Source organism: Copadichromis virginalis, linkage group LG2 (assembly GCF_057382275.1).
Source record: "Copadichromis virginalis isolate Kocher_CV1m ecotype Utaka linkage group LG2, C_Virginalis_male_GT1.1, whole genome shotgun sequence".
Lineage (NCBI taxonomy): Eukaryota > Metazoa > Chordata > Actinopteri > Cichliformes > Cichlidae > Copadichromis > Copadichromis virginalis.
In genome coordinates, this window is record NC_140619.1 from 7,291,303 (window position 1) to 7,302,308 (window position 11,006).

An 11,006-nucleotide genomic window follows, 5' to 3' on the forward strand; every position below is an offset into this window, starting at 1 on the left:
TTGCAAGAACCAATCAGCTAAGTAAAGAGAAATGACAGTCCATCATTACTTTAAGAACTGAAGGTCAGTCAGTCTGGAAAACTCCAAAAACTTTGAATGTGTCTCCAAGTGCAGTCGTAAAAACCATCAAGTGCTATGACGAAACTGGCTAACATGAGGACAGCCCCAGAAAAGGAAGACCAAGACAAATTCATCAGAGTCACCAGCCTCAGAAACCGCAAGTTAACCTCAGATCAGAGCCCAGATAAATGCCACACAGAGTTCCAGTAGCAGACACATGTCTACATCAACTGTTCAGAGGAGACTGTGGGAATCAGGCCTTTATGGTTGGTCCCATCATTTATTTCTTAAACAGGACAGTGACCCCAAAAACACCTCCAGGCTGTGTAAGGGGTATTTGACCAACAAGGAAAGTGATGAAGTACTACGCCAGATGACCTAGCCATGGGATGAGATGGAATCGCAGAACAAGTACTTGTGATCTCTGGTAACTCCTTCAAGACTGTTAGAAAACCATTTCAGGTGACTACCTCTTGAAGCTCATCGAGAGGATGCTAAGCGTGTACAAAGCAGTAATCAAAGCGAATGGTGGCTATTTTGAAGAATCTAAAATATAAAACATGTTGAGTTATTTCACACTTTTTGTTTACTACATAATTCCATATGTGTTCATTCATAGTTCTGATGCCTTCAGTGAGAATCTACAATGTAAATAGTCATGAAAATAAAGAAAAACCATTAAATGAAATGATGTGTCCAACCTTTTGACTGGTAGTGTATATATACAAAAATTATAAAAAACAAAAAGCAAAAGCTTAGTTTCTAAACAGTGGTGAGTGGTTGCAAAGGTGCACAAAACAAAAACCACAGGTCTTAACAGTCCCTTTGCTTTTTTAAAAATTTCTATCTGACAATTCATGTCAAACAGAAAACCTTTTTTACAACCTCTAGCCTCAGGCTCGGATATTATATAGGACACAGCAGTTGAATATGAGCAGTTATTAGAATCTGGACTGAGGTTTTGTGTTGCTGTTTTCACTCTGGATCTAGTGAGTGGTCTCTTGTTCCTTGAGGTTACTTAAGGACTGTCACAGGTGTATGTGGATAATCAGTCCCCATGGGGAAAGGGTGAAAGAGAAAAAATGCAGGAGTGGTGTCACTTCACTCTCACCTTTTCAGCTTTTGCCCCTAATCCACCTTGGAAATTCTAGGTCAATAGTGGCTTTTTAAAGATGTGATTTGAGCCTCTGAGGACTTTGGAACTACTAAATAGGCCTGTAATGGCGCCTGACACGCTTAAAGAGGATCTGTCACTTTTAATGAAGTCAATGACATACGCAGGTTAGTCAGTGTATTAAAATACCAACGGGCACAGAAGTAGTAAAAAAGGAAGTTTCACTTCATATTACTTCCTATTAACTATGAGAAACATTACCACTAACTTTTGTGCTGTTTTGTGTGTTTCAGGTAGTTTTTCGTTGTTTAATTCAAATGTTAATCTGAAATTTAAATCTGGTATTATTGGCCTTAAGGACCAACACAAAGGTGCTTTAAGAAACTGATGTGATCATTCCAAAAAAACAAACAAAAACACTGATGCCCTTCAGAAAAAATGTTTAAAAAAAAGAAAAGAAAATCACAAATCATATCATCAGCACTGACAAAAATGTTGTATAGAGGCCCCATAATCCCAGTCTACACCCCTGCTACCCTGAATCACAAACTTTAGAAAAAGCGCTGTGCCACTCCGAACTGTTATCCCTTTATGGAAACACACAAAGTCACGCCTGCACTCGACCAACATGCAAATTATAACCACCCAGTCATCAGTGTTTTGAAGCCTGACAGGAGGACAGCTCACTGCATGATGACAAAGTCAAACGCAATGGGGGCAGGCAAGTGTCGTGATTGAAATTCTCTCAGAACAAAACCTCGTTTGTGTGATTATTGTTCACCGGGCTCGCAATGAGGCAAAAATCCATTCCACATGATGCATTCATTGTTTGCAGCCAAACACGCACCAGGCCTCATAGCGACCAAAGCTACTGTACACAGGCCCTCACCAAAAAACAACAGAAAGCCTTCTTCAACATTTAGGAAGGTCTGGTGAAAATGCGCACAAAATAAATAGCCAGTGTCACTTGGAAGAATTCTGTATTATTGCAGATAGGAATGAATTATCTTTTTCCATTTTATTTTGAGGACAGTTATTTTAACTCATATGTACTGATAATTGTTAACATAATAATAATTTAAACAGCTCATACTGACATAATATGCACACCTGCAAGGGAACTCTAACCCATCCCGGGGACTTCACAGGAACACAGTGACGATGTGTTTTTAGGATCTGAGTCAAATTACTGTCACCTTTCAACAGGTGACGAAGCAATAAAATAAACTGCCTTTTAAAGGGGCAGACGCTGCAGGTACAAACCAGTAACTAGGGCCATGCGATGACAACGAAACACCTGCGCGAAAGGGAAGGAAAGTGGTGGAGAGGTGACACAGCGTTTGGGCTCGCTGCTGGTACTCCGTGACTCACCTCTATCCATTTCTGCGCCTCCAGAAACGCGGACTGTGCGGCCGACTCGTTCACGGGGTGATGCTGATGAGACTGTCCTATGTCTGCAACCGGACTTGCCATTGGCGAAGAAGCTGTGTCCTGCAGATATGTATGAAAGCAGCTTGGTGCAGCGTTATTCCACCGAAATTGGTCGTCAAATGCGTCGGCCAGTCTGTTTTCCCCTGATTGTAGAAGGTGCTGTAGCAGCAGCAGCACCGGTAAGACGGACGAACCAGTTGCTGCTCCCGTATCGCTCCTGTTAAGAGTATGTGGGCAAACAACCAGCTTCCAAGCCAGAGAGAGTCGTCAAACACAGGAATTCCGGTGGGAGATCTCAGAATAAAAGCTTTAGTGGATGACCAGGAAATTCAAATTTATCAAAAATAATAATACAGTCCAGTAAATTGAGTATAAACCCACCATCAAATTGCATTATTTATCGCTATTAGAATTATGTATTTATATTCCAGCCTACTTCTTTTCAATGCTGCAAGAAAATGAACATTGTTTCTGAGAGTAATCACAAACTGATATGATTGAAAAATATCTCACTTTTAACCAGGCTTAAAGGGAGAACTCTGTTTATGCCTGTCCTGTAACTGTTCAGTCATAATTTCTACATCCCACCTTTGGCTGACAGAGTTCAGTGCTACACTACAGTCATTCAGGGTAAGGTAGCATGTGTTTCTCAAAGATAAATATCCAGTTACATAGATTGATTCACCATATACTAACCCAGCTTTTGAAATTAAATTAAGTCAAAAAAAAGTCGCAGTCCTCTTTCTTAAGAAACATAATGGCAATCAGAAGTAAACATTATTTCATTATCATTATTTTGGCAATGCAAACCCAAAAAGTACATATTTATTTACGTATGTATGATTTACACATCATACATATGATGCATATGATCATATGATACAATGTTTCATTTTGATAGCATTAATGGTTCAACAATATGTTGCCAAGTATGTTTCATTTCTTTCTAGAGCTGGTCATCTCCATGGTTACAGCCTTCCATCCACGCTGATATGTTGTGTTTGCTCTTATTTTGATGGCACCGTGCTTTGCTTCCGGTTATAATCCAGCAGTTCTAGGTCAGCTTGATTCCGCTGGACTGATGGACTTGCACACTGCAGTATGATTAGCTCCAACGACCAAAAATACACAGAGCAGCGCCGCTTCACCGGCAGCCAACGAGGGCAGCAGCACGCTGGGGAGCTCACACCCACTTTCATTATGTGGGGCAACTTAGAAAAGAGGAAGTGCACAGATTTCGAGCAAAGGCGCCTGAAACTGAGGGCCAACATTAAACTCCAGATGCTCATCCATTAACATAATTTTCCATTAACAAAACTCTACAGGCTCTATGATATAATGTATTCATATTTATCAGTTTAATTCTGTTACAGACTTCTGAGAATTGTGTTAGTCTTTAAAAAAAAAAAAGAACACTTTTGTAAATAAAAGCAAACGAAAGTTCAGCAATGTTTCCACGCTTTTGCAACTGTTGGGTTATTCTCTTTTCACCTATTTTATCTGTTTGTCAGAGTTTTCCTTAAGGCAGTTCTACTTCTGCCATATCAGTGTTTGAAATGGAAGTTGTAACTGCTCAGTACTACCAGCTGTCCACCTGGAGCCAAAACAACCAGCAATGAGTGAAATACCCATCGGGAAATTATTTATTCGTCAAATGGCAGATTCCGCACAAAAACATTTGGAGTCGCATCCCATGCCTTGTATACTTTGAGACTTGTCAGTTCCACGACGACCCTTGAAACTTTTCAAAGCCCCACAGACTCTTTTTTCCAAATGATTGCTGGCATTCTTAACCTTCATCTCTGCTGACCTCTTGTGGAAAAAAGCAGTGGTGCAGACAGAGAGGAGGAGGAGTTTCCCAGACAGCACCATCGATTGTATGTTCTTTTTGTAGTTTAGGTGCACTCACCACGCCTGCTTCATGGATGCCACCAAACAGTGTTGTCTTTCGGACTTTAGTCATACAGAGAGTCTGTAAGAGAGATAAAAAGTGATCCGTTTATGCTGACCACCTGCTTGACTTCCACAAGAGGCAAGATGACCTGTGTTTGACAGGATGGACTCTGATCCTGGACGAGCAATATTGAAATTTGGCGAGTACTGCTTTATCCATTCATTCATCAGTTTTCTATCCGTTATCCAGGAGGGTAAGCAGGGGTGCCAAGACCTTCCTGTCTTCGGCTTTCCCTGGGGGTATTATCCCCGAATGGTTTTACAAACCAGGGAGCGTGTATAATACATACATATAAATACAAACGTACATACTCTATCCAGCAGCGTGTCTCTGTTTGTGTCCCAAGCCTGAAAAACCTGACCAGGGATTGGGAGGCGTCCACAAGGTATCCTATACAGGTAGCCGAAGCATCTCAACTGACTTATTTACTCCGAGTTGAATGAGCTCCTTACCTAAGATCATACAACCAGACACCCAGCAGCAGAAGAACCTCATTTCTGCTGCTTATCCTCACGGCCTGCTTTAATGCAAGCAACCTGTGGGCAGGTTTGAAGTGGAACGGTCAAGGTGAGTGTACGGACATAGGTCTACCATTTAATACTATTTTTTTTACTCATTTTGGATGAACAAATGGATTTTATTTCATTACTTAAAATGCTATTTCACAAATTTTAATTAGCTGCGTTAATAGTTTCAAGGACTTTAAAAACTGAACTAAAAAAAAGAACACATGTTTATGGATGTGATAATGGTTATCATTAAATATAATGAATAAAGAATGTAGGCTGTACTCATTTATTTGTTTATTTTTATGCAATGATGCAGTAGGCTACAATTATCGAATAAGGCCTCTAATAAAGATGATATTTTTGCAAAAAAGTTTGTGAATGCTCGCGTTAATAAATAAGATGCAGTCTCTTTTATTTAGATATACAATTACATTTGCAACTTGATGGTAAAATAATAAAGGTTGTGTAATTTATTTACATGATAATGACATCAAGACCCCGTGGGGCCCATTGCCTTTTCTTTTAAGACTTCTGAAAAATATTTCTTTTTTTTTTTTCATGCTTTTGGATATTTTCCACTTCTGTCAGAGGAAAACAATAAAAAGTAGCAGTCATTAGCTCAGTTTCTACAAACTATGTTGCTTTTGCAGATGTTACGTCCCTCTGCAGCCCCTAATCATCTCAATGTTTTCAGCTGGTGCTAATTGGCCACACCTAGTCAGGTGTGGATAAAATAGTGATGGGCAGATGAAGCCTCATGAAGCACTGAAGCTTTTCATCCAATTGGTTCACCCCAACGCGAAGCTTCATGAAGCTTCATTTGCTCTAGCAGGACACCTACTGGACATAAAAATAATAGCTGGCATGAATTTGAAGAGTGTGGCATTTTGCACACAGCCTGTAAATGTCAACAACAAAAGGAGTGTGTAAAACATGTATATTGTATTGATGGCAGTATACTGTGTATATTTATACTGGCAGTATGGAAAATGATCATTTGGAAATGCTTAAAATGGAAATGATCATTTACTGTGAGGTGAGGTGTGGTTGGGGTGTGGACAGTAGTTGTGCTTTTGTAACGTTGAGGTATGGACAGCTACACACTGAGGCGTCAGTCCTGCCTGTTCACATTTTATTCTGTAAAAACTAAATTTTCGCTGCTTTTATGACCTTTTTAGTGGGGAGAACATAGCTAGGATTTAATGATTTAACAAATCTTTTGAATCCTTTGTCCTCCACAATGCTAAATGGCTGGGAGTCCTCAACCACCATGCTAACCAGGTCTTCATCTATTTGAGATTGTTCTCCTGAGGAAAGACAATAAAGACAAAGCACAAATATAAATATCACACACATAACTTATTGCATTGTATAATATTGTTATATCATTTAGTAACATTACAGCATGCTATATTATCATGGCATTTGATGGCTCACCTGGTTTTGCTCCACAATCGGTGTTCCCCTTATTCTCATGCAAAGCTCTGTAGTGCCTATGCATGGATGAGGTGTTGTTGTTATATCCCAGCTCCCTGGCACATAGCAAACACTTCACCTTGTACAAAAGTACAGACAGCTTCACATAGGTTTTATTGCACCATCAGTATTATGAAAATACATCTTCTGTGGAAATTTACATACCTTGTTGGGAGATATAAGCTCAAAATGTTCCCACACAGGGGAGGACATCCTCCTCTTCTTAGCTGGCTCCATTCTCTCCTGACTTTCTCTCCTCACTCTCCTAAACCTCCAACCTCTCTCCAAACTGTCTCTAACTCTCTCCAAACTGTCTCTAACTCTCACTAACCGCAACTCTCCATCAAACACCCACATTTTGAATGGGGTCTGAGGGTTTTATATCGCTGTCATAGCTCGCGGCAAAGTTCGAACCGCTTCCTGAACCAGTCACGTGGTACAGCCGGGCAGCGAGGCTTCGGACGTCATCATTTTCAGCTCCTCCCATAAATGAAGCAAGCCTCGATACGCGCTTCGCGGAAACGCCCCCTCCATTACTCGACACAAGCTTCGAAGCCTCGATACAGAACGTCACATCACTAGGATAAAAGCATACTGAGGCAAGTTCCCTAGGAGCTCACTTGTCGCCTTGGTGGCACCAGCCATTTTAGCCAACCTGGTATTCCATTATAAAATAAAACCTCTTCTCACTAACACTCTGGTATTAATCTCTTTTTTTTATGTTGCGGTCTTTGAGCCGGGTCGTAACAGCAGAGCATTTCATACCACAACATCTTGCAATTTTACCCAACTTGCTTATGCTTTTTTCCACAAAAGTCAGAAATATAACACCTTTCTTTGAACACTGAGCATTTAGCAATGCAATGGTAAATCGTGAACTTGCTTTAAACCATTTGATTTATTTAATTTTCTTTCATTTACTAAACATTATTAGTCTGCAATTACTATATTTTGCTAAAAAGCAAGTTTGGCTGAAATGGCAGCAGGTACCTACCTTTGGTTTAGTAACCATTCCCTTAATTTATTATGTAATACATTTTTGTATTTTATATTCATTAATATAAGTTATTGTAATGTAACTTATTTATTGGGTGCATATGTTCTACATTCCACAATGTCAAAATGTTCCAAAATGTCAACTATACTCCCTGGTGTGTGCAAAGGAAATAAAGTTTGTTGTTCCTGTGGATTCAGGTGAGATACTGGATGACGTAGTGAAAAGTGTCCGCCCTTTGTGGGTGCTGGAGCTCAGAATGCACTGTGGCTACAGCTCTGGCCGTCTGCTTCGTCTGCTGCCCCATGGAGGCAGACTGATCACAGTGGTGCTGGACCCAGTCACAGCAGATCTTGGAGAGGAAATCATCCTGGTGGCAGGCTTCAAGCAATCCCAGGTACAGTGAGGACTCTAAACCAGAATATGATTAAAATATCTCTAAAAGATAACTCTCTATTACTCACTTTTCCAAACCTCCTCAGTTCCAGGTTTTTACCCAGCTCAGCTGAGGCCATCCCAACATTAAATTCTTTCAGTGATGGCATAAATCTGGTGCTAATGGACCACGATTCCCAGCAGTACCTTTTAGATCTGCTGGCCTTGGAGAGAGAGGAGCTCCTCTGCCCATCTGGCTGCACTGTGCTGTTGAATAGAGGAATCAAAGAGCCGACGATCTCAGAGGAGTCCTGGATCACACCAGAGGAAGAGTCGATTCCTACTGCATCAAAACTGAGCATCCATTTATGATGGAGATTTTTTACAGGAAGGGAAGTACAAAGGAAGTCTGCAATGGCAAAGTTTAGCTAAGATGTGGGTGTATTTTGGGGGTGTTAAATATTTCATAATCTCTAGTATGACTCATAAGGCAAAGAACTGCAATTTTGAGAAAATTTTATTATAAATAAAAAAGTGATATTAATCATCCTATAAGTCTGTCTGTTCTCAGTATTTCAAAGTCTCCAAAGATATTACAGTTTCCTCTGTGGCAGAAATAAGAAGCATTTGTTATATACTTTAAATATGATCTACTTTACTTAAGCTTATTACTTCTCTTCATTTATTTCTTTTCCACATCATAGCCCCCAAAAGACAAATGACTACCTCCTATTGTTTAGCACATCCCTAAAAAATTCTTAAGGTGCTTACACAACCGCCTCGCCTCAACAAAAGAAACAAAGAGAAGACATTACCTGATGTACTGCACAGACTTACCACTTGGTGGCACTCCTGCCTTAAAAAGATAACAACCTAGACCCTGAACTGTGTTTGTTATGGAAAGCGTTTAAAGGTGAATGCCACCCATGTTGTTGTAAATACATGCATATTTATTTTGCTTTAAATTGGAAATTTAAGCCTGGCATTAATACATCCACTTTATCTTTAGTGGGGTTTTTTTTGTTTCATGCATTTTGACACATATTTCCTCCGTTGATGAGCTGAATTTCTGTGAAAATTTAAGCAAAAACAAACAAGAAAATGAACTCAGTTGTTCTTTTCCTCCCTTTTCTGCTAAGTGACTCTAACGTCTATCAAGATTAACTGTTCCACCAAACATCTTAGATGAGGGGATTCAGTGTTTTTTCTTCTGAATTTGTCTGTAATGATGTTACTGAGGCTTTCAACGCAGCTGGAAAGCCATTACATGGTTTAGAGACAATTTAGTGCCTGATATAAATAAATAATATTTGTGCAATAACGATTTAATTAAATGCAATATTTCCCACAGCCTCAGGGAGGGTCTAGATTCTAGGTCGCAACTGTTGCACAAGAGAATAATGAATGTCGCAATATGTAAAATTATAAGAAGAGAGCTTACTGCAGTTAAAGAGAGACAGAAAATGAGAGTCAGGGGAAGAGCAGTGAATGAAACTACTATTATGCTACCCGTGTTCCTCTCACCCTAACTGGTTGAAACCAAAGCCCTAAGCTCTATCCAGTTTAACTGTTCACTCTTAATACCGAGAAAGAGCAAAACAGGTAATGGGGCAAGCCTCATTAATACTTAATAACCTCATACATAGATGATACTTTTCTTTATACCACAGGAAAAGTCATGATTGCGTTTGCGGATTTAGACTTTAAGGAAAAACACAGATTTTCAGGAAACTCTGACAGCTTGCAGATTAATAAATGTTTCTTCATCTTTACTATTGTGCATTATTTATCAGTTTAATGTTCTCTGGTTAACATGGGTACAACTATTGTTATTATTTAGCATCCTGTTGCTTCGGGCACACCATCAGCCAAAACACTGACTGAGAGACCGGCATGTTTTATACCTTAAGTATAAATATTTGACAACAATGGTGAACATTTGATGAATGCTGCAAAAATTACACATATCTGGTTATTTCCTTTTGCCTTGCATTGCTCTTGGCTAGGGCTGTAGAAAGTGGTATATACCCTTACTTTGTACAAGTAAATAATTTATTGACGGCTCAAATGAAAACGATTTGTAAGTACCGTGGATTGAAAAAATGGCATTTCATTGGCTGAAGTAATATAAAAACAATAATCTAACTTGCCCGTCAGATCAGACCCTGTTGTTTATCCACTAAAGCGAGTGTTTTGCTGTGCTATATATTGTACTGTTCATTAGTTCAAGCTAACTCTAGCCTCTCTAAGCCAGAAGACAGCAATCTTAGGGTGAGTTTTACATCCTGAAATGAAACTCCGTCCATGAATGCTCCGACCTGCTGATGTTGACTGCAAGTTTTGCCCTGATGTCGGTCCCATTTCGGCTTTGCTAGATAAAACAAGTTATCTTCTTGATAAGATCAAGTCCAATTTGGCACTCGTGCAAGTGAGCAAACTGACAAATTTATCTGGGATCAAATAATTATTTTCTCCACTGTAAATAATAACAAACAAATGAAATGGTCATTCCCCCCCTAATTCATGTACACCCTTTTGGGCCTTATGCAGATACCATAGAGTCACAAACTGGTGGATTTGCAAACCTACATTTGTATTTTGCATTTTAGTCTTTTAAGTTGATATTTGCACATTGGCTCTTTTTCCCTTAACAGCCCATAATGCACAAAGAGATAGTGGTTTTCTTCATACTAGGAAGGATTTTTGAGTCACTTACAAACATATCGATGTGTTTTCAAATGTCATGTTTATGCATGTAACTACACAAAATAGACAATGTGTAAGGCTCACTTATTAGCTTCCAGCAACTTCTCAGCACAGAAAGCCTCCTTACTTCCCATAAGACAAGTGTAAGAGCCAAGAAGCGGTCAATTTCTCAGCTGTCAGAAGTGATTTAACATTTCCTTGCCTTGCTTACAGAGTAACACTAGTGTACATAGTGATGTACAGCCAGATGTAAACACCAGGCTCTATGACCACTCCAGCTTACACCCCTTCCTCCAACTTCCCCCCAAAATTCTCTTTTTAATGGGTTCAATTTTCTGGTCTCCTCTGTCACCAGGCTATGAACTGCACTCTGTGCTGTGGTGGCTG

General features: G+C 39.7%; 2 protein-coding genes across 12 annotated transcripts in view; one reads left to right on the forward strand and one right to left on the reverse strand.

Annotated features, from left to right (window-relative positions):
• LOC146716900 (LIM and calponin homology domains-containing protein 1-like) overlaps positions 1 to 2,838 on the reverse strand; it is an 83,709-nt gene extending 80,871 nt beyond the window's left edge. For 9 of the 11 annotated variants that reach the window (XM_085469514.1, XM_085469508.1, XM_085469522.1 and 6 more), the window contains exon 1: positions 2,546 to 2,838. In XM_085469514.1, the coding sequence (XP_085325640.1) occupies positions 2,546 to 2,647 (102 nt within the window). In that variant the 5' untranslated portion in view covers positions 2,648 to 2,838. The remainder of the gene's footprint in view (positions 1 to 2,545) is intronic. The other 2 variants (XM_085469545.1, XM_085469555.1) reach the window with 2 other exon arrangements.
• A 1,823-nt stretch (positions 2,839 to 4,661) lies between these two features.
• On the forward strand, positions 4,662 to 8,254 carry LOC146716901 (transmembrane O-methyltransferase homolog). The gene is made up of 4 exons (XM_085434923.1): positions 4,662 to 4,752; positions 5,004 to 5,126; positions 7,739 to 7,935; positions 8,021 to 8,254. Exons 1-4 carry the CDS (start codon positions 4,662 to 4,664, stop codon positions 8,045 to 8,047), a joined length of 438 nt encoding a protein of 145 aa, XP_085291049.1. The 3' UTR covers positions 8,048 to 8,254.
• The last annotated feature ends 2,752 nt before the right edge of the window (positions 8,255 to 11,006 follow it).

What these genes read in the sequence shown, in the direction of transcription:
- LOC146716901 (XM_085434923.1), top strand. Translation starts at nt 4,662, where the DNA reads ATGGACTCTGATCCTGGACGAGCAATATTGAAATTTGGCGAGTACTGC. An exon ending in TTTGAAGTGGAACGGTCAAG is followed by an intron (nt 5,127 to 7,738) that starts GTGAGTGTACGG and finishes CTGTGGATTCAG; the next exon opens with GTGAGATACTGGATGACGTA. An exon ending in CAGGCTTCAAGCAATCCCAG is followed by an intron (nt 7,936 to 8,020) that starts GTACAGTGAGGA and finishes AAACCTCCTCAG; the next exon opens with TTCCAGGTTTTTACCCAGCT.